General features: G+C 41.4%; 3 protein-coding genes across 4 annotated transcripts; 2 read left to right on the plus strand and 1 right to left on the minus strand.

Annotated features, from left to right (window-relative positions):
* Positions 1-7,123, plus strand: ogfr (opioid growth factor receptor). The gene is made up of 7 exons (XM_034589676.1): positions 1-382; positions 913-978; positions 1,804-1,885; positions 2,119-2,197; positions 2,747-2,813; positions 3,776-3,924; positions 4,014-7,123. Exons 1-7 carry the CDS (start codon positions 257-259, stop codon positions 5,059-5,061), a joined length of 1,617 nt encoding a protein of 538 aa, XP_034445567.1. The 5' UTR covers positions 1-256; the 3' UTR covers positions 5,062-7,123.
* Positions 7,124-7,967: 844 nt separating this feature from the next.
* Positions 7,968-22,425, plus strand: col9a3 (collagen, type IX, alpha 3). The gene is made up of 32 exons (XM_034589675.1): positions 7,968-8,245; positions 9,137-9,205; positions 10,571-10,606; positions 11,017-11,088; positions 11,278-11,331; positions 12,891-12,926; positions 13,360-13,383; positions 13,490-13,543; positions 13,971-14,024; positions 14,159-14,200; positions 14,305-14,361; positions 14,525-14,578; positions 14,713-14,766; positions 15,135-15,188; positions 15,299-15,352; positions 15,481-15,534; positions 15,622-15,675; positions 15,762-15,815; positions 15,902-15,955; positions 16,104-16,148; positions 16,348-16,401; positions 16,547-16,600; positions 17,190-17,243; positions 17,336-17,407; positions 18,108-18,143; positions 18,377-18,421; positions 18,852-18,884; positions 20,072-20,218; positions 20,337-20,391; positions 20,487-20,669; positions 21,004-21,081; positions 21,384-22,425. Exons 1-32 carry the CDS (start codon positions 8,180-8,182, stop codon positions 21,566-21,568), a joined length of 2,037 nt encoding a protein of 678 aa, XP_034445566.1. The 5' UTR covers positions 7,968-8,179; the 3' UTR covers positions 21,569-22,425.
* LOC117764140 (transcription factor-like 5 protein) lies at positions 21,992-26,182 on the minus strand. Of its 2 annotated transcripts, none has more exons than XM_034589684.1 (7): positions 26,058-26,182; positions 25,046-25,578; positions 24,661-24,817; positions 24,531-24,576; positions 24,315-24,435; positions 23,580-23,721; positions 21,992-22,969 (listed from the first exon to the last, which is right to left on the minus strand). In XM_034589684.1, the coding sequence occupies exons 2-7, from the start codon at positions 25,549-25,551 to the stop codon at positions 22,928-22,930; spliced, it is 1,014 nt and encodes a 337-aa protein (XP_034445575.1). In that variant the 5' UTR covers positions 25,552-25,578; positions 26,058-26,182; the 3' UTR covers positions 21,992-22,927. The 2 variants fall into 2 exon arrangements, with proteins under 2 accessions (XP_034445575.1, XP_034445577.1); XM_034589686.1 differs by having other exon boundaries at positions 25,046-25,580; positions 26,039-26,160.
* Between the last annotated feature and the right edge of the window lie 947 nt (positions 26,183-27,129).

Here is a 27,129-nt window from a genome sequence, read left to right on the forward strand (position 1 = left end):
CTTGAGGTCACGCCGAACCGAGGCTGAGATGAACGCTGCTCCGCGGGGGTGCGTGAAGGCGTCGCGAGCACCTCAGCAGCCGCCAGCGGAGCCAGTGACGATGGAAGCCTGGAGAGAGGCGGGTGGTCAGGGCCGCTTATAACCGCAACATGCGAGGGTAAACCGCGTCCGTGTCCGCTCACAGACGGCGCTCGCCCGGCTCCGACGCTTGTTCAGTACCGCTGCTCTCAAGACGGTGTGTTTAATTCGGAGCAGGATGGAGGACGACTGCGTGTGTGAGTACGACTCGACCTGGGACACCGAGAGCGACGGAGACGAGCCGGCTGCGGAGAGCCAGACCCGCCGGTCGAGTCAAGACAAGAACAAGACCAGCTGGACCTTGGTACGTGTTGTTCCCGAACCTGCACTCACACAGACCGTGCTAAACAGTTTAAATACGACGAGTCGCTGCTTCCCCACCCGGAAATCACCATGACTGCAGAGCTAATGTTAGCTTAATGCCCAGCTGCTGCAGGCTGGCTAACTAGCCTAGCTAGCCGCTGTTGTTAGCTCGCTTTTGCGGGATTAAAGGTCTCTGGCAGCGCTGGTGTGTTTTGTTTCCAGCTGTTTGCAGTGGTTTCTGTTCATATCTCTTTATTCGTGGTGTAAATGTAAGGCTGTGATGCTGCTATGTCCGTTTCCGGTAGTTGGGTGGGGGGGTGGCGGTTGATTAGCTTGGCCTTTACATATGTCAACTTGTTTAAGGCTGTGTCAGGTTCCTGCTGTCATGTTGTGGCATCGTCGCTAAAGATAACGTGTCGATGCCGCTTCGCGTCAGGAAACCGCAGCTCCGAGTGCTGTCTGTGATCTCTGCTCTTTGATCTAACGCTGAAACACTTGATGCAGTTATTTCACTTTCACTTTTGCTTGCAGTGGCACCACACGCCCAGAAACACGAGGGCAGCAAAGGACATGCAGACGTACAGGAGAGGATATCCAGTAAGTAACAGGCCACACGTTGCATGAGGGCTGCACAGTAAAACATCACCAGTAGTTATAACAGAACAAGGTTCATCAGCATTGTGCAAGCATTGAGGAGTAATAATGTATTAATAGACCTCAGATCTGTTCAATCACAACCTTCACTCAGGATCAAACTTAAAGCAAATAACAATGTGACATTTAATGTGATAATTATCTATATTGATTTATATGAAATTCTTATATTGATATCATTTTTGGCCATATTTTCCAGCCGTATAGCTGCTTTCAGACATTCTCCGGAGGGGCTGTATGTGAGAACACTAATGTCCGAGTGAGAGGCTCCAGACTTTCTCCGGAGTTTCTCCAGCTATAGCCCTCGAGTAGAAACTCCGATAATGTCCAAATGAGCCGATGTGAGAACACAGCAGTTGATCCTTCGTGAGTGAGTGGGTGTGCGACAGATGTAAAAAAAAAAACAAATAGAATACAAATATCTCAGGAAGAAAAAGTGGAGCCGTACACGTAGAAGACATCAACGAAGATGACAAGACATTTTGGGGATAAGAGTTGACGCCAATGTGCTTTAATCAAAAACAAGTGATTTCTGCAGCAGAATCAATGAGCTGCATCCTGCCTCTGCCTGCTGCACCACCCCTTTCTGCTTTGTTGTGAAAACGTCTGAGCGGAGAATCTCCTGCTGTGTTGTAAATTTCTGTAAGGCAAAATTCTGAGTTCAGTGATTTTGCAGAGTTCATGTCTCTTGAAACAGCTTATGTTGCACAACAGAAAACATCTTGTCACGAAGAGTGATGACACATTTTTTTGCTTGTTTTTCTACAGAATCTCACAGATGACGAGTGCTCAGAAGACAAAATGAACAATTTGCAGTTTTATCTGAATAAATTTCCCTCCTCTCCTGATGGTAAACACATTTGGATGTTAACACTTAACAAGATACTCCCAAGTGTTTGGGAAAAGGTGTGTGTGTGTGTGTGTGTGTGTGTGTGTGTGTGTGTGTGTGTGTGTGTGTGTGTGTGTGTGTGTGTGTGTGTGTGTGTGTGTGTGTGTGTGTGTGTGTGTGTGTGTGTGTGTGTGTGTGTGTGTGTGTGTGTGTGTGTGTGTTGAAGTTAATACCTTCTTTCTGGTTTGGTACAGATGTCTACATAGAGTCATTTCATAAGGAATGGAGAAATGACTACAAAAGACTGGAGAGAGTTCACTCGTACATTCAGTGGTATGTATTGTTTAATTCTTCGGGTGTATGTTTTGTCTGCGTCTAATCTGACACAGCAAAGTCATTGTTGTCTTATTTTTGGCAGACACATGACCTTGTAGTCTGAGTAAGTAGTGTGTGCACTGGTTTATCAAATGCCAGGACACAAGCTGTCCCGAATCCATACTCAATAAGAAATATGTAAGCAGGGTGTAACTAAGCAGTTTGTTCACACTGGAAATTAAGTATACTCCTTACAGTTGGTATTCATACTAGCAATGCTTGATTTTTGAGTGTAGTGTTGATTATGATGCAATGTGAATGAAGGAGCTTCTCACAGCTGGAAACAGAAGCTGCTTTCTTACCCGTCACTGTAGCTTTGGAAACAGGGAAGGACGTCTTGTGAGTTCCCTGTAGTTCAGAGATGTGTTTTTTTTCTTTTCTGGAGTGAAGCACCAAATGATTATTGTTTTATGTTTGGGTTGTGAACAGCTGACGTCCTCATTGAATTACAGCACAGTTTCATTAGGTGTTAATTGGTTCTGTGTTGTTTCTCTCTGCCTCTGTTAGGTTGTTTCCACTGCGAGAACCGGGGGTTAATTACATGGCTTCAGAACTCACCAAGAAGGAAATTGAGGTAAGACTATTTTTAAAAAACAAAAGGGCATTAAATAATTGCTCAGCTGTGAAGGATTTGGCTTTTAGGAATGACTTAAAATTGTTCGGCTCAACTTTATTTGACTATTTATCCTGATGCTACAAAATGTTATATAATAAGAGCAAGTGAGTGAAAACATCAGTGTGTTCCTTCTGGATTTGATAACTTACAGACCTTCATAAACTCAAGAAGTTTTTTATACAAAAAGCTTTGTAACAGAAGGTGCTCTCCTCTTTCTGACATGTTGGAGGTGAAGAGCATCTTTTTAAAAGCTCCAGAGCCTGAAGATGAAACAAAACCTGTGTAAATGATTAATTTGTTTCAGGTTTTCAGGTTCAATGTCCTTTTTTTTATGGTGTCTATAATGTGTGATAAAAGCATATTCATGAAACCTTAAAGAGCCACCACAGTTTCATATCAAGCTTTACCGGCGCTGAAAGAGTATAATGTTCGCCCTGAGCAGCAGCTAAATCAACCAAACTTTCCTTTGCTGTGGATCATTTGCTGCACATAAATCTTCCTTTTCATACACTTCCAAGTACAAAACATTTCTTTGTGGTGTTTACTACGCTTTGGGTTTATGTAGGATATATTTCTAATATAGCAAGATTTCAACATGAAGCAGCTGACATGGAGAAGCTCAAAACGACTCAACTGCTGCTTTGAGAAACGTGTCAAAATTGTAAAGCATTTTTACACTCTTTTAAACTTTAAACTTCTAAGATCAATACTTATCAGGAAATGGCAGCCAGGTCTTTTTATTTGGACATTTTCTTCTTTACTATTTATTTTTCTACCCATCACTACCAACAGTTGGCTATGTATTGAAGCAAACCTACAATATGCTTATAATATTGTTTTTTAATATGCTTTTTGACACATTTTGACACATTACTTATATTTAAGATTGTGTTTTTCTAATTGATATTTTACCTCCTCAGGCCTTTAAGAAGAATGAGGAAGCCAAAAAGAGACTAGTCGAGTCCTATGAACTCATGTTGGGCTTCTATGGCATCCGTTTAGTCAACAAAGACACTGGGGAGGTGAAACGTGCTGAAATTTGGAAAGATCGCTTTGGAAACCTGGAGCGGTAAATATTAAATTTTCTCACGCTAGCAACCTTTGAGATATGTACTCTTTCGTTTTCAAATTCAGCTTCAACTTTCTGATGTCTTGCAGGAATATGCACAACAACCTGCGCATCACTCGCATCCTGAAGAGCCTCGGGGAGCTGGGATTCGAGCACTACCAGGCCCCACTTGTCCGCTTCTTTCTGGAAGAGACTCTGGTCAAGAAGACCCTCAGTAGTGTTAAACGCAGCGTACTTGACTATTTCCTGTTTGCTGTGTTGGACAAGCAGAAACGTCAGGAGCTTTTGCGCTTCGCCTACCTTAACTTTGAGCCAAAGGATAAGTTTGTGTGGTGTCCCAGGAAGATTCAGAAACAATTCAGGAAGGCAGACAAAAGATCCGATGCCATCGGGAATGGAGACGGAAAGGATGAAGCGTTTTCACGGAGTAAAAGCAAAGATGGGGAAGCAGGTGTGCAACAGAAAGAGGAAGGAGTGGATAACGTGACAAAGAATCAGAAAGGAAGCGATAAAACAGAAAGTAAAGACAAAAACAAACTGTCAGATGCGTCTGCTGAGCCAGAGCCAGAACCAGAATCAGAACCTGAGACTGTGGCAAATGGAAACACGGAAGTTGAGTTTACTAAAGAAAGTCTGGGGAATGGAAATGACTCTGCAGATGATGAGGAAATGGATCAGTCGCTCAGTCCAGACGCTGTGGCAGCAACAAGTGAGCCCTGTGCCGACAGTGAGAACAAACTTACCAACAACTCAGACGATACCATCCAGGAACCCGACAACAGTATGCAGACAGAGGAGGACATCGACCTTAAAAAAACACCGAAGAAGAAGAGGGAAGATGTCAAGGTGCTGCCAAGCAACGGCTCGGCCGGGGACCCCGACTGTGTTCAAATGGAGGAAAAAACAGGTGCAAATAAAGCCACTGGTCAAACGAGCCCGGCAGCGCAAACCCCTCTAAAGACTTCGAAACACTCTCCCACTCTTTCATCTGGAAGGGAGGAAAAAATCCCAAGGACTGAATTTAATGAAGTGCCAGAAAAAAAAACAGAAGACGATGAAGAGGAGGACATGTCAGAGGAAAATGTGTCGGCAACAAATGGGTCACAGATGAGCATCGGCAAACCTGAGGATGAGTAGAGAAATGGGACGTTGATTCAGCATCAAACCCCTCGAGCTCAGACCAAAACTATGGGACATCAAGACTAAACCGGATGATTGATTTGACTTTAAATGAAACATAATCTGGGGACAGAGTACTGAGAAGTCTTTCTGAGCCTTATTTCTACTGTATTTAATGTTGAGATATTGATTCTTTTCACTTTGAAGGAGTATATGGATTTATTCATTCACCAAATGTGGGACTGGATATGACTCAGTTTCTACATGTCCATCAGATATTAAAGAACAAGTCTGGTGATATTATATATTTCATTTTTTTTTGTTCAGCAAATCCCATGAAAAGACCAAAAGTGATGAGTTAGTTTATTTGTTCTCCAGATACTTTCTGACTTTTGTTCCTAGCTCCGAGCTCATGTGATCCTAAGAAAGACTTAATCCTTTAATAACTGGTCAGATATAAAGTATGTAAGTTTTGTTTTTAAAGGGCTACATATAGTTTTTGCTAAGTGTTACTCAAACAGGAGTAAATGGTGTTTTTGCTGGGGGATGTTTCCAGTGTGGGTGATTGTACAGCAGCACAGTGGTTTACGTGGATTTATTGTAATGAAAGTGTCACCAAGTGCGACACTGTGGCTTCATTTCTGTGATGTGGACACTGAGAGAACAGAATACGTTTGCGTTGGATAAGTTCATGGTTGTTTTTTGGTCTTTTCATGGGATTTCTGTACAATATGAACATTACCAGATTTCTCCTTTAAGGCAGTAATAGCTGAGACTGTCAGCAACTGATATGAAATATATCTATAGAATACATAAAGCACTATTAATGTATGTCAATGAAATGATTTCAGATTTTCTAACACCTAAATACTTTCACAATTGAACTTTCTTTTTTTTTTTTGCACTGAGGAATAATTGGAAGAGGGTTTTTTTTGTTGATAAAAAAACAACTTGTTCTGGACCCCGCTGTTCAAATGGATTTAAGATTGAATGTTGCACGTCTGTGTGTTTTCACGCAGATTTGGGGAAGTAGACTTTTGATCACCTGCCAAAAAATAATGAGAGAAGACTGGTTGATTGTACGATGCGTTTGTTATCGGCAGAACTGAAAAAGCTTTGTCTATAATTTAAAGTCGGCTGTATGTTCATTTGAGACTGGATATTTACGAGCCAGGGTCAGTTATATTGATGCATCTTTTTTATATTTGCACTTAATTTTGAAATATTAATTGTTGAAGTTATGATCTTTACATAATGAAATGGTAATAACTTTACAAAAGTACTGACTCCTTTATAAATGATCCTTTTTCTTTCTTTTTTTTTTTCTGAAGTAAACACCTGGCTGTTGACAAAGCAGAATAAAGTTATACTATTTTCTGATGCTTGTTATGACATTGATCTGTTTAGTTAAAATCTGAGTCCTATCATCATTAAATCGCAGTTGTCAGGATAACGCTGTCGGCTTTGGCTCCTCATCCTGATATTCTTCTTCTCAGCCGTATATAGTAAGAAACACTGGCCCTCGGTGAAGTGGAGTGACTCACAGGAAGAAGCATGTTAAACTTAGAGATACTGACGCAACACAACTTGTACAGAGCTCAGGAATCAGTGTGGAGGTTGAGATGTTTTTTTTAACTGCGTTGTCTGTGGCTGCCTCCATCTATAGATCTACCAGTGCCTCCCCTGAATATTATAAATAACACTGTTTGTTGGATTATTTTTAAATTCAGACCAGAGTTTGCTTGTCCTCCTCAAAATGGACTATGATAGTTTGGTAACTGATGTGCTTCTTCTCTTGTATAGATTTTTTTTTCTGTTAAAGATATTTAATGATAATATATTCATAATATACTTTGTCTGGGGTAGTGTTGAAATGATTAGTGAGCAACATTTTTATATTCCTTTGACTTTTTGGAGCCTGAGCTTTATTCTTCATTTTTATCTCCACTAAGGAGGTTATGTTTTCACCCATGTCTGGGTTTTTTTCAACAGGATTACGCTAAAAACTACTGAACATATTTCCATTCAACTTGATGGGAGATGCGCCAAGAAAGAGCTCATTAAATTTCCTTAACAATGAGAGATGGGATTTCTTTTTAATTTCACCAGTTTCCCAGTGAATAATTCACATGCAGATCTTGATTGGGGGGGGATCAGGCACATTTAGGGGACTTTTAGTATTTTGTGACATCTTTATCAAAGTCTTTATCCATCAATCAAGAAAATGATCTGCAGATGAAGTGATGAAGGTCATTAGTTGCAGCTCTAGTCTGGGAACAGACGGGGAGTCAATTTAAGTATTGCAGCAAAACCTAAGATGCAACCGCACTTAAAAAATAGTTAAACCTCAAATGCTTCTACTGTTTTTTTGCGTTTTTTTTACCGAAATACATGTTCAGATTACACTGAAAAAACAAAAAGGTATTTCTCTCTGATTAAGATTTTATGCTGATTAAAACCTGATTGTTTAAAGTCCATCTGTTTTCTTCATAGCCTATAAATGCCAGTTTTACTCATCTTAAGAAAAGTGGTACCTGCTATTGTATATTATGTAAGGTAATGATGTCACCAGGGTTATGTATAAAGTTTGGATTATATTATAACCAGAGGGATGTGATTACAATTTGCTTCTGAGTTGCATCATGGGAAATGTAGGATTCTGAGACTTTACATCAGGATACTAGAGGCATTTCAACTTTAAATCTGCCTCCTTTGAGAAACCAAATGTATTAAATGGATGTGCAGCACTAAATGTGAAGGAGTTCTTTATTGTGGTTGTGCTTCATGGTGACACCAAGGAGCCTCTAAATTACCAACCTCTGGATATTTCTAACACCTTTAGCTCAGCCCACTTCTTCCCTGTCCGAAACGGCTCCTCTCTGCCCCCCCATGCCTCCCTCACCAGTCCCACTCCTCCTCACCCCCCTCACCCCTGTGCACTGTGCGCCAGACTGAGTTCAGCCCCTTCGGCTGGAGACTCGGGTTTATCTGGGAGCAAAGGGAAAGCCATTCAGGAGCTGCGCGCCGTGTGGTGAAGGAAGGCTCCGTTGCGGATTTGGGGGGGAGCGAGAGAGTACCAGGAACCGGGGATTTTACCTTTTCCACATAAAAGTTTGTGAGGGCGAGTGGAGGAGACATGGCGGTGTTCTCTGCTCTGTGGGTGCTCCTACTGTGCCAGCTTCTGACTTCATCCACAGCCCAGGTAAGAGGCATCAAGTGCCGCGTCCTTCTCTGCATCCAGCGGCTGCAGCTGCTCTCTGTGGTGATGTGTGCAGCTAAAGTTCATAATCCTGACTTAGTGTGAGGATTTAATGGGACCTGCAGATCCACTGGTTGATAGATCAAGTGTGTCCTGGTGCTGCTGATGAGAGTCGCTCTCTCCTGCAGCTGCTCGAGGCCCGAGCTGCCTGCGCGTCACACGGATGCTCTCTGGATGTTTCAGTGCAGTCAAACAGTATCTTAGTACAGTTTTGTTCATTTGAGTGAACGTGGAAGGTGTTTTTTCTTCTTCAGTCGTATCAGTCTAAGTGTCTTCAGGGGCTCGGTCCTTTCGCACCACTTGATGAATTCGGGGGTTATGTTGTCCCTGAACCTGTGGAATGCGCGGATCAGTGCCAGGGCGCACAATGCCACCTCTGTTCATTCAGCCTTCCTCACTGAGCCAAACGCAGGAGCTCATTTAGAAAAACATGAAACGTTTATTTTGCTGACACGAATCTGGTTTATTTGTGTCTTTTGTATAAATCTGGATCAGACTTCTGCTTGTGCGTAAATTCAGATGTAAAGCGTCTTTACGCACGCACTTGTTTGCTCATACTTTTGATAGTGTTGCAGTTGTACTGAATAATTTATGTCTATTTACATGTTTAGAATTTGCCTAAATTATTACATTTCGTTAACATTGTCCTGAGTATCTATTTTATATTATTTTGATTGATGTTTTCACCATTCTGTCATCACTGATTTATCCAGTTGATCTCCAATCTGTACTTTTCCTCTTGAGGTGACTGCATCAGACAAAGTTTGGATACATGACAGTCACATATAACACATGGAGAAATGCAAGGTTCTGAATTTGAATTTTGTGTTACAGAGGCCGGGCCCCAGAGGATCTCCGGGGCCATCAGGACCCTTTGGACCACCAGGAAAGGATGGCACTGATGTGAGTTGACCTGGTTCCTAACTTAAAGCTCATACACCTAATACATATTTCCTATTTAAGATTTAATACTCAACCAACTGCAGTGAGTGAGGAAGGTGTCACCTCCTTATTTTCTCCGTGTGAGTAATAAACTCATAAATATTTTCCTCCTCTGTATAAACATTATTATGAGAATAACCTTTTTTAAACTTGTGCCACACACACACCACAGGGATAGTTCACAGCTCAGTGGCTTTGCATCCTTTACACGTTGCACTTCAAAATCGTATACAGATTTCATTTGAAATTCCCATTCAGGTGCAGCTTTGGTAGAAAGGTGTTTTCTTTCTGCTTAAACGTGGCTGAAATGTTTCTAGATGTTTTATCACAGTGACTCCTCCCACAGCTCCACCTACAAGTATTAAATGATAAGCATGGACATCAGGTGGGCAGGGTTTAGGTGTGTATGTACTAAATTTACTAATAGAAAAAATATCTGGTTAATTATACCTTATTCCTTTAGGCCTGCACCCTGAAAAGCTGAGATCATATTAATGCTATGAATGGACTGTGCTTCTTCTTTAGTTTGTCTCATTAACTAATTCAACTTGGTATGTGTTGATTTCCATGATTATATCTTTCAACAGAAACCACCTGAAATCCAAGCCCCCAGATTCTTCACTAACTAGGATATGATGTTATTGTAGAAATCTGAGTAAAATGACTCAATGAGACTTAATTTACTTACATTTTTTAATTTTAGGAGGAAATTGGATAGTTGGGAAAGTCAAATTAACAAGAAAAACGTTGGTAACATGTGGACTAAAACTCTGTGCATTCATTTTATTTGATTTAATCTGCGACATGAGGAAAAATGTTTTATGTCAAAATCTGTCTGGATTTTTTTTTAGTAGTTGATATTTCTGTGACTCCAGTAAAGTGCGGGCACACAGAGGGCTCATTCATACATTCCCCAACCCAGTGAGACCATCTAGAGTTTCACCTCACACCTCCTCCCTCCACCTTCAACCGCCCCCAACCCAACACTACCCCCCCAGTTCTAACCAAACTGAGGCTTCCATCATGTGACCAGTGGGCATCGGCTCAGTTTGTTCTCCCCCCGGTCGCTGCAGAAGCTAAACTTTGAATCCTTTTCACTGATTCAGACCAGAGACTCACTGTAATATACCAGTTACTGATGATTTTGAACCACGAGCAAACACTGGATGTCTTTGAATCCGAGTGTCAGTGGAATTTAGAAGGCTTCATTTGTATGATCCAACATTAAACTGCAGCGTTTAAGACGTTGAACAAAATGAACTTTGAAAAGGAGCAACAGGTGTTTCTCTGTAGCTGTGATGCTCATTTGTCCTTTATAATTAACAGGCGAAAGACGGACCCGCTGGACTGCCAGGGAAAGCTGTGAGTATTCCAACTCGTCCAGCCAGTTTTATTTACAGTCGTTTTATGAGACAAAGCTGCGTGTGTCAAAGTGCATCTCTTTAATGTGTAGCACAAAGGAAAGTGGTCTTTTTATGTAACTGTGCTGCAAATGAAGGCCAAAATAAAATGTAAATTTAGGATGAGAAGACAATGAAAGACCAGCTGCTCGTCCAGACTGTTCCAATTTGTGCCAAAAACCGAAAAGTAGCACCATCCTCTTCAAAATTACAAATTTGTCTCAATTTGCACAACGTATGACATCGTCTTTCCTTAGACTCTTGATCTGGGTTTAGAAAAACTTCCTGGTAAAATAATTTCATAGGTTTAAACTAATGAATAAATAAATAAATACATTTCTTGTGCACAACTTCATGAATCTCTTTATGCAGGGTCCTAAAGGGAAAGCAGGAATACCGGGCTCCCTGGGGAAACCAGGCCTGCCAGGACTTCCAGGAGTGGATGTAAGTGTCCACAATAAACACACACACACACACACACACACACACACACACACACACACACACACACACACACACACACTTTGTCATCAACACATCATCTCTGCCCAAACCAAGTGACGTCTCTGTCAAAGCAGCAGACCACAGAGTTAATCATCCTGTTGTTGTATAATGTTCTTCTTCTCTTTCCAGGGTTTGACGGGTCCTGACGGTCCTGCTGGGAAGGATGGGCCCCCGGGGGAAGCAGTAAGTGTCTCTTAAGTCTCGTGATCTTTCTGGGATGCTGAGGATCCACTTACACATGCAGCCAGTTTAGTTCTGTGACCCGTGTGCTTCAGACTGCCCCTCGCTCATCAGAGGTCAAACACACGAACGCGTACGCAAACTCCTGCATCCTGAGTGGAAGCTGTTTACGAAGATCTGTCGGAGAATCCAACGGGGACAGGGCCCGTGTTTCCGTGTTTTCCTCTGTCAGCCTGGATTTGTTAAGCCGGCTCAGCGTCTTGGTGGGAATATTTTTAATGAGGGATCAGAATGGGATTTATTTCTGCTGCTTCCCTAATCCGGCCCGGAATGCAGCCCCGTTTCCCACCAATCTGCGACGCGACTCTGGGATGATGATGATCTGTTGCCCTAATGCTGAGGGATACAGGTGTTATCCTCCGAGAGATACGGTGGAATGTGGAATTACAGCATGTGTGTGACATCAACCCTAATGCAATATCTCATAATTAAACAGGGAGACGTTTATTTCCCAGGATATATATAAGGCACGAAAGAATAAATACAGAGGGACCTCTGCTGTAAAGCTGCAAAGTCACTGTCAAGACAGATAAACACTGCCAGCAGTTCGGCTAATTAGCAAATCTAATGAGGGAGCCTGCGTCAACCAGTGTCTCTAATTACTCAGATTACTCCAGTTGTAGCTGGATCACTGGGGCTCACGGTGCTGGAGAGACAAACAGGATCTGGCTGCTGGAGTTTGATACAAGGAGTGAGCTCAATGTTCAGCAGCAAACCAGATATTCATTCATTTTTTTAAATTTAGGGTTTTAAGTTGTTGTATTCACAGGTCATTTTCTGTGTGGTAATGATCTGTTGTCTCGTTTGCGCTCTGGGGAATGTGGTAAATAAACGTCTCTGTGTCAGGCCTGATTATTTGGGGTCTTTTGTCCTCTCACCTCTCGGACAACACAAATACAGCTGTGAGGGGTAAACAAACAGCTGGAGGAGGAGGAGGAGAGGTGGTCGTTAGAAAGGAAAGAGGACAAGGAAACCACAGTTTGATCAATAATGTGTAGAACGATTTGTAGGAGTCTTCTTTCATTTCACTAAAAGCAACAATAAGGGTTCATGTTAAGAAATAGGACTGAGTTTAAGTAACAATAATTATTCTTTTTACAGCAAACCACCCTTCACATGCACGGGATCGTCCACGTTCTTGTGTCTACGTTACTGCACTTTAATGACCTTCTGTCTGTTAATACTGTTTGTGACATTTCTGCCTTTATTAGTCATTTATTAATCATTAATAATAAAAGGGTCTGTATCATTAATCATAGCAAACAGCACTGGTCAATGATACAGTGTATTCTCAACAACTTATATAGACAATAATATAAAAATATAGCAACACTAACAAAATCGTACATGAAAAAGGTTATAACAGGTGACTCTATTAGTAGTCACGCTGTTGGTATATAGCAACGTTGGTTTTATTTACCCTGATTTTTGTGAAAAATATATATATTTAGTTTGAAGTTGTCTGAAAGGTTAATTGTGATGTTTCACTTTTCTCTCCTCAGGGTGACTCTGGACCTTCGGGGCCACCTGGACCTCCTGTAAGTACGCCCACATACCAAGAAACACCACATCACACGATTACACAGCAGTGACTTCATGAAGGAATCCACCTCACCCCATCTATCAAACAGTATCAGTCATCAAAAGAGAAAAAAACTGCTCATGCACCATCTGCATTTTTCCCTATTTCACACTGGAAATAACTTCAGAGAGTCAAGTTCTGCTCAAATCGAATGATGTGTCGACATTAAGATGATGAAGCAGCGTCACACATCATCGCTCACATCATCGTTCACTTTGATCTAAACGGACTGAGACGGTTCATATTCACCTCACGGCAACAAACCAGCGACAAACTTCCAAAGCAGATTTGATGCAGTTTTCGCATCACGTGTTGGGTCCTGATGCTGTGAGAAAATCTGATCATCCGTCGGTGTTTGTGACTTAATTTGTCTTCCTGTGTTTCCGTAGGGCAGAGGGAGAACAGGAGCTGCAGTGAGTACACGACTCTGACGTCTCATGTCATGCTCAAGTGCAGAAAGTTGAAGAAAGTCATGTATTTGGATGATTTGCACGTATACTCAGTGTCTTCTGTTTGCAGGGTTTACCTGGAACCAACGGGTTGCCGGGCGGAGTCGGACCCCAGGGTTCAGCGGTGAGTTACTGATCCCCTCGATTAGACTATCTATCTATCTATCTATCTATCTATCTATATCTATCTATCTATCTATTTATGAAAAGTGCTACATGAAATGATCAGAATCGTATCAGCAGAGGCTCAGATATCCAGACTATTGCTCCAAAAACACTGGATCATGTGCTTCTCATTGTTTCCTCCACCAAGGAAGTTATGTTTTCACCTCTTTCTGTTTGTTGGTTGGTTCGTTAGCAAGATTATGCCAAAACTAGCAAAACTTGGTGAAAAGATGTGCGTCTGGAAAGAACCCATCAAATTTTGGTGTGGATCCAGATCACGGGTCAATGAAACACCTGATTGGTGACATTTCCCAGTAGTGATGATGAGAAAGGCTCTAGAATCTCCTCAGTTACTTCTGACTAATCTTTCCTGTCTTCTATCTCAGGGATCTGAGGGTCTTTCAGGACTTCCCGGACCTGCTGGCTCTGATGGACCCCCAGTAAGTGCAGTCATCATTATAGACTTGAGGAATGCTGCTGGTACAATGTGGTCATATGTTTTCACCACTGCCACCCAGTGGATCTCCAGTATGAAGGGAACGCTCTGATTCCCTGTGTCCTCTCCCTCTCTCAGGGTCTTCCTGGTACTCTTCATGACCTCAGCGGTGACCTTCTGGTAAGATTTAAATCATGCGCCCTGTCAAAGCAGCGTTAATGATGGTGACCTGAAGCTGCGTCCTCTGCAGACAGTCCTCAGTGTTTTGTCTCTTTCCTCTGCAGTGTCCTGCGATCTGCCCCCCTGGTCCCTCTGGTCCTCCTGGGATGCCGGGATTCAAGGTAAATAAATAAAGCTCCTGTCAGGGTTCTTCGTTTTCTATTTGTGTTTAATCATACGCCGCTCAATATGTCCTTGGAAATATATACAACATAAGTCACCCTGCACTCATGCAATATGTTTCTTCATGCCTGTACTAACCTCTGTGTATGATTGCTCATGTAGGGTCACACAGGACATAAAGGAATCAAAGGAGAGGTTGGAAAAGATGGAGAGAAGGTGAGTTTTTCAGGGGACAAATATCAGGGCCTCTGTCCCTGTGGCTGATCAGGTCACATGATTCTAATTTGGCTGCTTGTGTTTCTGGGATTTGTTGTTTTGATGCAACACTAAGTGTCCTGTTCTGTCTCCAGGGTGACTCTGGTCCACCTGGTCCACCGGGTATTCCTGGCACTGTGGGTCTGCAGGTGAGTGACATAAAAACTATTCAGGGAAATGTCTTATCATCCCATCGTAGTCTTCTGTCAACAACAATTATTGCGATATAATATGAAATGTTTTGCTGTTTATCATTCTTCGCTCATAAAGAAGAATTAAAAAACCACAACCTTCAAACGAGTCTTTAAACTTAGAAAGAAATAATAATGTGACATTAATCGTGATAATTATCAATATCAACTGATAAGAACATTTTTATCTTGATAGCTCCTCAGATTTAGATATTTACATGGTTTAACCACATCCAAGCAACATTTGAGGAATTTGAGAAATATTGTTGAGAAATAAAAGAATGCTGTGTGTCTGAAGCTCACGATGACCTCATGTTGTGTTTCAGGGCCCACGTGGTCTGAGAGGTTTACAGGGACCGATGGGAGCTGTAGGAGACAGAGTAAGCACCTTTAGGAACATGACCTCTCTTCTCCTCTCCACCTTTCATATCACTCTCAATATTCACACACCAGTTTGCTTCCTCTGACCTCGTGCTCTGTTCGTCTCCAGGGTTTTCCTGGTTTCAGAGGCAAACCTGGCATCGCCGGCATCATCGGAAAGACAGTGAGTGTCTCCTTGTTGTAACTTATGATGCAGTAAAATAAAAACGGCGTTTGATAGTAGTTTACAGCAGGAGTAGACGGCTGCTCCCATCAATGAATAGCTGTGTGTGTTTCATCTGATGTCTCCAGGGTGATGCTGGAGAAAAGGGACCACAGGGATTCAGGGGACCCAAAGGAGAAATTGTAAGTAAAGACTTTGAATCCTTACTATTAGTTTTTTACGTGTACATAAAAGGTGTATAAATTAAATCTTAATGTGTCTTTCAACAGGGTAAAATAGGTCCCAAAGGAGGCCCTGGGGGATCAGGACCCAAAGGGGAGCCTGTAAGTGCATTACCTGACAAATTATACTTTTTCAAAAATACGTCAGCGCTCAGAACCACAGGGATCATATTCCATGTCTTCTACAGGGTATTCCTGGCAGAGATGGCAAAGATGGTACGCCGGGATTAGATGGCGAGAAGGTAAGATGCACTTTTCTCTTCCTGTTAGATGTTTAGATGCGAGTCCAGTGCTGACGCAGCATTCACAGTGATGTTTGTGTCAACAGGGTGATGCCGGACGCCACGGAATCGTCGGAGAGAAAGGACCAAACGGCCTTCCTGTAAGTATTGTGATGTAGACGTGGTGAATCTGTGACATGGAATCACTCATTACTTTGATTCTCAAAAAAGTATAATTGTGAAAATACTATAAGTGATAAGTTCTGAACATGTTCAACGACGCTCATAGTTGTGTACTTTCTGTTTCAGGGTCTACAAGGAAAGGCTGGTACAAAGGGATCTACAGGAGAAGTTGTGAGTATTTAGACACCAACAGACGTTAAACTTGAAATCAAATCACCAAAAAAAAAACTGACAAATCTTCTGTCCAAGAAGCTTCTTGCATAAAACATCTACAAGTATCTACAACCAACTTCGTTAGCCTTTAATCCAACGATGACCTGGACGAGTGAGAAACTTCACAGAAAACGTATCTTTTGTCTTTTTCCACCAGGGTGATGTGGGGAAGACTGGGGAGACGGGGCCCTCTGGAGAGCCAGGTATTCCTGTATGTATCTGATGGGCTCTTTTGGGGGGGGATACTACTGGGTCAAAGACTCTCTGACATTTTACCCACATGAAACTTTCATGTTTGTGTCTCGTCTCTAAACATTTCTGACGTGTCTCCAAAATCTTTCCTCTGCTGCCTTCAGGGTGACATTGGTGTCCCAGGAGAGAGGGGGATAGCAGGACCCAGAGGAGTGGCTGTGAGTTAACGTCTACACTGTGTGGATATTGTGTGTTATCAAATTGCTGCACTGCGTTTATTACTTTCAAAGCTTCAAAAGCATATGTTACACGATATTTTAACATAATCATTGCCCCATGTACGAGCCAAATTATGAGAATTTCTGCTGCACAGAGGGACGTCTGGTGATTTTTAAGCAATTTGCAGAATTTAGATTGAGTTTGCGGTTCTTATAATCAGTGCGGACAATGTATACATAATTTGTATAAAGGAACCGTGTAGAATGCTTAGAGGCTTCTCGCATGAATATGAGATATAATAAACTTCTGCCCTTCGGAGTTAATGATATTCTGCTGCAAAGGCACGAAGAGCGTCGCTGCTGATTCAGGGTCTCGCTGAGGTGGAGTTAGAGGAAATGCAGGTCCAGTGATGAGAGCAGGTTTTCATAAACAGAGAGGTCTTTGTTTTTCACATCAGATCCTGTGGCGAGCAAAAGAAAAATGATAAAACATCACAGGAATGAACAAACATCTTCACGCCTTTCAACAGTTGTTTGCTGTATTATGTGTTTTGTAGTGCGATGACATTAAAGTGTCTGTTTCCAACAGGGAGGAATTGGACCAACGGGCAACAATGGACCTCAGGGAGGCAAAGGCTTTCAGGTCAGTTGCATGAAATCACTTATCGTCATCACTATTTTTAACTGTTGTTTTCTTTGTGTTACCTTACTGACTGTGTGTGTTGTGCGCTGCAGGGGGTGAAAGGAGCCTTGGGGGATTCAGGTCTCCCAGGTCCGACAGGAATCCGTGGAGAGTTCGGTGAAAGGGTGAGTTTGACGTGTGTGACGATATGAAACGTGTGCCGGGGTTTAATGCCACCCATCATTCAGGATGCAACATAGGGCTGTGGCTATTTAATCGTCTTATAATAATGAAATATATTATCTCGATTAATCATTTCGTCTATAAAGTATCAGCAAATGGCAAAAGAAGCCATTCACAAGTTGAAACTTGTCTAAAAACCAAATATTTCCAGTTTACTATCACAGAACACAAATAAAATAAGATATTCTTTAGAAGATGGGACCATTTTTCTTTAGACTCAATACGATGAATCAATAATCAGAATAATTGCAAAATAGTTTTTGTTTGATCGACTAATTCTTGCATCTCAAGTCCAGAATGCAAAAACATAACAACAATAAAACAGGTAAAATGAAACGTCTCTGCACAGACACAGCAGAGACATGTGTCTGTCCCCATACGAGGGTCCTGTGTGTCCTTTACCAGGTCGTCCCTCCTCGCTCGGAGGTATAAACCGAGCGGTGGTCGACACAAAGCGGCCTCCTGTTCAGAACGTGTAGACAGAACAAAGCCAGTCTTTATACCGATCCCAGTTCCCCCTCAAACAGCCCACCTCACTTTCCTCCATCCCCCCCCTTCCCTCTCCCGCAGTCGGCCTTCTGCAAATGTCTCTCCATGCCGCTAGTTTACTCTCTTTCTCTCTCTCTCCTCAAACTCCTGCAGGGACCGAACGGAGCTTCAGGAGCCAAAGGAGACATGGTAAATATCTCTAAGTCAAAGTTCAACTTAGATCTGACCTCCCCTGAATGACTTGTAATAGTCTGCACCCACCTGTTATATGTATGAGAAACTATTATATAAGAGTTTGATGTTTGTTGATGCTGAGACTGTGTTGTCAGCTCAACAGATTATAGAATATTCTCAGTTATTAAAAAGAATAAAAATGGATTTGGATGAGAATCAATCAGATAATTCAAATGTTGTCTCTTTAGGGCGTCGCAGGAAGTGACGGTTTACCAGGAGAGAACGGAGAACCTGTAAGTTTTGTCTTTCATATTTGATTTCATATCCTCTGACAACAGTAAATAGACGTAAAACTGATTTAGGGCTCTGCTGCCTGACAGCTGACTATAGGACCAGGTGATAGACAACACCAATTTGAAAGTCTTTACACTGGTTGCTTGGTTATTTCACTTCATGGTCCTGCACTGGAATTTATGGCTCTGCAGTTCATCAGTGATTCTGAAAAATATATGGGATTTTCTTCCCTAATCGTATATTACCTTATCTATTTCATTTGTTGTATTATTTTATTCTATCTGTCATGTGCATCAGTCTCAAATCGTTTCACTGTTTATATGTGAGCTCTATGAAGCCATAACCATCACGTTTGAATTATTAATTGATTATTTGTTGTATAACAGTGTGTTTTCATGTATATTCAACAAAAATTCTATCTTTTTTCAGGGTCACTTTGGACCAGTGGGACAAAAAGGAGAGGTGAGCGACAGTGTTATTACAATTATTACATCAGTTTCCCACAGCAGATGAATTCAACAGATCCCTTTACTCACTCTACCATTTCTCTCCATCATTTATCTATTTTCTGAGCTGTTTCACCATTTATTATTAATTTAAAGCTAATTCTTTCAACTTTTTATCCATTACTTAAACAAGTAACCAACAATTTGAACCAGCTTAACAGTTCTTCAACTTACGTATATCAATCATTTTCATATTACTTTAAACTAAGAATTCCATCTGTTTGTATATAACAATAAGTTCAATATTTTTACTATTTATTCATTGGTGTTTTAATCTATTTTAACAAATGATCCATTCTTTTTAACTACTTGAAGTTTTAATCCAGCATTTTTAGCAAACTTTCAACATGTCTTCTTGCTTGATAACTACTTTTCACACAAACACTCCTAAAACAGTGTTCAGGTGTTAAAACTGACTCAACATCAGCAGTTCATTCATTCTCATTTTTAAATCTCTCTAAGTTTTAGGCCCAATTTCCAATTTTTCAAACAATTTGAGCTCAACGATGTTCCACACGCACCCGAGCAGCTGCAGAAACACTCCTTGCAGAACTGAGACCCCTGGTTGTGAGTCACTGCAGTCGATTTGTGTCTATCAGCACAAAGCACATGAAGATGTTGTGTGTGGGTGTAATTAGCAGCAGTTTGCCCCCCCCCCCCCCCGCTCCCTCACTAAACATTAAAAACAGGAGCCGTGCTCTGAGCTGTCGCCCACTTGTCAGACTCGTTGCATGTGATGCAGCCTCACATTCCAGCTTTAATAGGATTAATTAGAGATAGGTATTGCTGCTTTAGTTTTATTGGCCTGTTTGCTGCTGTCGCCATGAGGGAGAGGAGACGAGTCACATTAAGCTGCAGCAGACTTTATGTAACTGGAGTTGCGGCGCTGATGAGCCTCCTGCTCACAGTCTCATTTACTGTTTGCTGCTTCTCTTTGGAGTAATTATCAAGCAACGAGCCGCCGTGTGAATCCGCCCCCGCTTTGTCTCAACAGAGCCGGTTTAGTTTGCTCGTTAGTTTGTGTTCAGTGATTAAAGCGGAGGATTGTGGGTGTTTTTTTTAAGCTCCAGCCTGAAAGTGATTTTTGTTTCAGTTTTGTGAAATATAATGAGTCATTTAAAGGGTAATTCTCATTAATAATAGTCTGGAAAACGTGGTGAGCTGGGACCAAAGGGCGTGACGGGTCCTCAGGGAGAGCTCGGTTCCAGAGGGCTTCCAGGAAAACAAGGGGTAATGGGCTTCCAGGGAGAACAGGGTCTGCCTGGGATCTCAGGAAAGACAGGTGTACCCGTGAGTATTTTATTTTCTCTTCTTGGTATAAATCTCTTGACCGACGGAAGCATATTAAATGTTAATGTCTTATAATAAACTGCATGAATGAGGTTGCATTTGAAAAATGTCTCTCCAGGGTAAACTGGCGAGCGAGCAGCTGATCAGAGAGCTGTGTGGCTCCATGATTGATGGTGAGAAATCTCAATTAGCATTTGTCCATAATTCATTCTTACGTCGAATAAAAGCTGGAAATTCAGCCCCTGGTGTTTTCTTTTCTATCACACAGATCAGATAGCCCAGCTGGCCGCTAACCTGCGAAGACCCCTGGCCCCTGGTATGGTGGGCCGCCCGGGCCCTGCTGGGCCTTCAGGAACCCCAGGAGTATCTGGATCTCTTGGGCATCCAGGCACTCGTGGACCACCAGGGTACAGAGGTCTGCCAGGAGAGCTGGGAGACCCTGGTACCAGAGGTAGGAAAAATCAACTCTCAATCAATATTGGAGGAAAACAAATCAATCATGTCTTTTTAGTTTTACCATATGTTCTACTCATTAAAATAAGAACTACTCATACCGCAGAAAATGACATATTATCGTACATTAAACCATTAGATTTATAATACTGATGGCATTGCATAAGGAGCATGTTTCTAGTTTTAGATATTTTATATACAGGCAGGTATTATGGTGACATATATCTCAGGGTAGTGTTGTATAACCCGATCTTTTAAACTTCAGATATTATTATAAAACTGTACTTAATGACAGCATTAGGGTAAATTCACTTTTAAATTGTTTGCAACAGGTGATGTTGGTGAACAAGGTGACAAGGGAACCGTTGGTAAAGCCATTGATGGACCAACTGGAGACCAGGGATACCAAGGTAGGAGGCTCTGGTGTGAGCTACAACACTGTGGGTTACTAGACTGTTCATATAGACCTTACTCATGGAGGACGTATCAAACAAGTAGGGTTGATGACAGCTGCTTCCACTTGTAAGGTTTACTGGTACAAATGGAAAGGAGCTATCAGTATGTTATTATCTGTGAGAAAAGTGGACTCTGATATAATTTGTCCATCAAACCATCATCACAGATTTTCTGATTGTCCTACAAGAGGTTTTAAATACTTGATGCCAAATCGTTTGATCCACGCAACTAAAACCAACTCAAATCTTTTGCGTAGGTCTTCCTGGAGTTCCAGGAATCGTCAAAGATGGCCGTGATGGATCTGTAGGAGATCCAGGTGAGCCTGGAGAGTCAGGCAGGGTAGGTAGGACTGGGCACCAGGGACCTCCTGGTATCTGTGATACATCGGCCTGCCAGGGAGCAGCAGCCGCTGGGAAATCCTCCAACCCCAAAAACCAATAAACAAGACTTCCTGCACCCTGTGGCCAACCACCCCACGCAGGAAGGGTGAAAAGTGAGGGAAAAGAAGAAATGAAAGAAGAGTGATCACAACAAAAAAAAACTGTCCTCCTCCTTTATTGAAACAAATGTATTACAAGATGGGAAGAGTAACGTCAACAGATGTGATATTTTGAGAGGAACAGAGGAACATCCGAGGAGTAACACTAAGAAAAGAGCAACTGAGAGACAAAAACATGGAGATGACATCCTGAAATAAAGTGGACAGAGACACGAGTGCAAAAGAACAACTGCATCGCTCCAAATACTGTCACATCCGACTTGATGACTTACAAAATTTCAAAAAATGAAAATGAAGAGTCCTTTTGTGTATAAAAACTTTGTACATGTTATTTCAATGCCCCCCCCATTACTTTTTTTTAAAACAACAAGTGTCTCTGCAGTGAATGTGCATGCATCACAGCCCATGAGTGAAAATCACAGGTGTTACCTCAACATACGAGCTTAACGTGTAATATATGGAAATAGGTGCCGGAGGTGAGAAGCTGTGTTTGTACTGTACAAGGAATAAAAGAAACAACTACCCAGGTGCCCAGACATTGTGTAGATTGATGCAAAAAAAAAAAAAATGTATACTGTTTTTTACAGCTTTTCTTATTCTAAATTACATGTGAAGCTGATTCTCCAGATTTGAGAATCAAATGTTTTCAAACACAACATCCACTTTGTACTACCAGTGCTGTAACTATTAAATATACAAGACTTTAAATACTATTTATTATTTGTGGGTGACTGTTGTATGTACAGTAAGATGCTACAGCGACATGTTGTAAGAAAGAACAAATAAAGCCACTTTTCAGTAAGAACAAACTCTTTTCTACACATCAAATGAACAGTCTTCACTTCGCAATAATTAACTCCATGAACATTACTTAACCCCATTTAATCACCAGGCAGTAACACTTCATACGCAAGATTTAATTATGTGATTGAAGACTAAATGCACGTGGAAAACTGAACAACACTCTGTCTGAACACAGCTTAACCAAAGTAAATGGTTTAAAAATCAACGCAAAATTTAAATTAGGTATAAAAATAGGCCAATATAAATAAATTAGTTAAGTCTATAAGTTGAGGAGCGTGAATGTTGCTCTTCAGAGAACTGTCTATTTTACCAGGGGAGCAGTGCCACCTGTTGGTGACTCTATGAAAAGCACCCCCCTCCCCCAGGCTTAGAGTGAACCAATACATAAGACTTTGCTGCACAACCTCAGCTAATGTTCTCAAATATCTGTCTGACTTACTAGATAAATGTCTCTATCTCCTGCTGGATAGAGTCCTAGCCTGAAGAAGAGCTGGATTTCAGACACAGTTCTTTCGCGTCATTGAATGATTCTGAAACTCCTGTAAACAAGGAAGATATGAGATTATTGTAGTTAACGACAAACTCAAACTTGTACTGTTTTATGTTATTACCATATATTTATATCTGCGTTTGGCTGTTATTAAGCAGCATTACATAAAAACAACCGGATGGATTAACACCAAACCTGGTGGCAGGAAATAACCCTTTACATTTTGGTGTGGATCTGGATCAGGGGCCGGATACGTGTAGTGTAGATTGCTAATATCTAGGAACAGGTGACTGGTGGTGTTGCCGCACACTGTCAGCATAATATGGATACACAGCACGAGGGCTTGTTTTAATTTGCTGCCATGTATTTTTCACAGACTAAATAACCGCAACATTAGATAATCCATCACAGTAAGATAATAACGTTTATTTGATTTTATACTGAAAAACTAAAGAGGAATTTGATTTGAACTCTCTAAATAACAAAAGCAATATAAAGTCTACTGCAGCTCTATAATTCAACAAGAGGAAATTTAATAAAGATCTCATCTCCCCGTCCCCGGCTTTGAGTCTCAAATGATTTAGCTGCGGGGCGATGAAGCCATAAATGTTTTTCATCAATCGGTGTTTTAACTCCACGATCAAACCACACAAATGTACCTTTTTGAAGGTGTCTCCATACATCTTGTTGATGTACACGAGGAAGGCGGTGGTCCACTGGAGGGTGGTGACTCTATCCGTGCCTGACTGGCAGAACGGCACCAGCATGTTCAACTCGTCGCAGTATAGACGAATCATCTTTCTGCAGAGTGACACAGGACATACTGACGTTTCTCAGACTTAATATACAGAACCTGTGACTTTGTTCTTAGATCCTTTAGTCTCATGTCGCTCATATAGGATAGATAATGGTGTGTTCTGGTTATTCTCCATCCCTGCCTCAGGGTGGTGCTGTTCACCTGTTCTGTTTTCCCAGTAAGTATCATGTTGTAGGTGGTGCTGGTGCTGACTGGACCAGAGCCTGGTGGCACCCAATTTAAAATGTTGACTGCGGATGTCCCAACCACACTGTGCTGTGTTGTGTATTCAGTTTGCTATTGTGATTCCTGACAATTTGTAAATGTGGGATCTGACAGATGTTTTGTCATTGTAAACAGTGTAAATATCTTTCTTGTGGTCCACATGGCTGCAAGGGTGAGAAACCATTTTTGTTGTAAACTATTTCCCCCTGTTTATGATAGGGTGGCAGGTAAGATCCCTGTATGGTATTTTCCTTTTTTTCATTGTGAGGTAAGTTTGAGAAAACATTGGTTTAGTCTGTTTTTGTTCAATATTTTGGCAATGCTCACCCCAACTTCCCTTTTCTAAGGGAAATGACTTCATACACCCGCTCACCTGCGTTCCCTCTCGATACTGTTGTGTCTCTCCCTGCTCTGGATCAGTGACATACCGGGTCGGGCTCTTTGTCTGGTGCTGTGACCCCACTTCCTGGAGACAGCAGGTGTCACCACCTCATCTATTAAAAACAAATATGACAGTGTACAAGACTCATTTAGATACAAACAAAACAAGTACTACTTTTGAAAATTATCATTATTATAATTATCAAACCTTGGTGCTTGTTCAGTTCATCCATGTGAGGAAAATGATCAACCACCTGAGATTTAAAAAAAGAAACAAATGATTAAACATTCTGCAATAAAGTTATAATGAAACTTAAAGTTGTGTCTCCCCACCACACCTGAGCACACATGGTAGAGACAGGGTTAAATACACCCCCTGCGTTGGCTGGGCTGGAAACCCCTAAGAGACTCGCTCCTTCAGTCTTCATCCACGTCTGCATGTGTGGGCACAGTGTGTTCTGAGCATTTCCAGGCTGCTGGAATATCTTTACAAAACTGAAAGACAATAACAGATTTTGTCAATACATCAATATTATATGTATTAATACACACAAAGATTTTTTAATTTCTGTGTTGTGCCGATGCATTTGGCTCATCCCTTGTTGGGATTACAAGAAAAAACTCATTTACAAACATAAACATCTTCTTCTTGTATTAAATATAGAAAACATTACACTATAAAAGATAGAAATGTGAACAATGTAGTATATTGGTGGAACCTACTGGCAGACAGCTGCTGACTGAACATCCCTCTGTCTCTGGAAGTCAACAGACATCGTGTTGAACCTCTTCTCCAAGCAAACTCTTGCAGAAAATCTCTGACCTGTGACCTGTGAGGACGCGCGGCTGTTGACGGGCACTTTAGTCGGACTCTTTTCACCTCTGAGTCCGGCCAACACAAACCCCGGGACCTCCACAAAAGAGGATGGGGTCTTCTCCCCTGGTTTCACCAGACTGTGATCTTCAGGGGCCACCGACAGGTCAATGGCTTGGGTGGTTGCGAGGGGAGAAGTCACTGTGGGTCCAGTGACATCTGTAACCATCACTGCAGCAGGATGATCCCTCACATCAGGCCAACATCTGCTCATCAGGCCACCATCAGGCCCAGTCCCTGCCTCCATGTTGGCCGGGATGACACGCTGGAGGTGTGAGTACTGACCATCGGAGAACTCCATCAGATCGAGCTCCGCTTCCAACATCTGACCCTTTGTCAAACACCTTGTCTCCATGTGGCAGAGACCCAGACCCTGAGTTCTCTGGATGGACGTGAAACATGAAGGATTCTACTTGCTTGGGAAAAGGCTGACATTTTGTTTTTTTTTACATATAAGACAACTAAGGTGTACATGTTTCTATTTCCACCATTAACATGTAGCTAGTTTTGAATTAGTCACAGTGTTATTAACATTATATTTATGAACATAGCTCAAAATGATGTCCAGTTGAGTTTAAACAAACACTAATGATGTTGGGTTAATATATAATATTCACAAATCAAAGATAACTCATTATATAATTACGAATGCTAGCTATAAAGAGCTATATGAGTATGCTAACATTAAGCATTAAGCTAGTATTAGTTTGCTAACAACCTGTTAGTAACTTAATAAACTCATAGAAGCATTCGCATTGTTAACAGGAGATTATTGAGTCGTCCACTTGATCTCGACTCAAACAAAGCTGCAGTTATTGATCTGTTTTCTCAAGTTCATTACCTCCGGTGTTTTCCACTTACTTCTCTGACAGCTCCGTGATCTGTAGCCGCGCTGCTAACAGCCGGGGCCGACTAATTCCTGGACGTCGATAGACTTGAACTGTCACAGTGTCGGATTATTGAAATGTTGCCTGTTATATTGTGTGGAGAGAATCGATTTATAATAAGTGACACGTTGTAAATACTACTACTACTAAGTACTTTTACTCAAGTACATAACAGAAGCACGAGTAAAAGTAATATAGTTTTCTATATAGCTTAATATAGCGCAGCACCACTCAAGTACAATTGAGAGGGAGATTCAAATATTAATAATGAACTTTATCTATATAGCACCTTTCATACAAAAGTGCTTTATATACAATATAGATCAAATATATATAGCTGGACATTAAAAGTACTCTCTCCATATATATATGCACTTTATTCAAGTACATTTCTCTACAAACAATATTTCCTTAGTGGAAGGTGTATATTACATAAATATTCTCTGTAATTTGTCATTCAATTTTTATACTTTTGATCAAGTGCTTGTTTTATATTCTCTCGTCTACCTCAGTCTGTCTGCTGCTGCAACAAGAACATGTCCCTGGTGTGAGAAAGACACTTCAACCAAGTTACCAAAGCTGTATCAATATCTACTAATGGAAGACAAGTGATTCAACTGAATGCTGTCGCCCCCCACTGGTGAGACATGAGCTCTTCAGGAGAGGGTTGTTATGGACAATATAACTTCAGTCATCCATCAGCATTGATGTTTTTATTCCCAAGGACTTCCTCTTGCCTACTTATTGTCTTTCTCCATCTTGTTGTCATAGCAAGAGCCCAAGAAAATCTGAATCAATTCAAAGCTGGTGCTTGTAATGTGAAAAATACCCAAATCTACATGATACACAAGTGTAAACGAATACATGTATTCAAATGACTTTGAGGCTCTTGTAGTTGAATATTCATATATTTTACTTTATATTTCTAACCCACTTCATCTCATAGATAGATACTGTACCACATGTATTATAAACAATTCTAAAAACTATAATTAGCTTATTTACATTTACATTTATTTCCAAGTGGAGTTTCTTGCCTTTATTGT

This window comes from Hippoglossus hippoglossus, chromosome 7 (assembly GCF_009819705.1).
Source record: "Hippoglossus hippoglossus isolate fHipHip1 chromosome 7, fHipHip1.pri, whole genome shotgun sequence".
Lineage (NCBI taxonomy): Eukaryota > Metazoa > Chordata > Actinopteri > Pleuronectiformes > Pleuronectidae > Hippoglossus > Hippoglossus hippoglossus.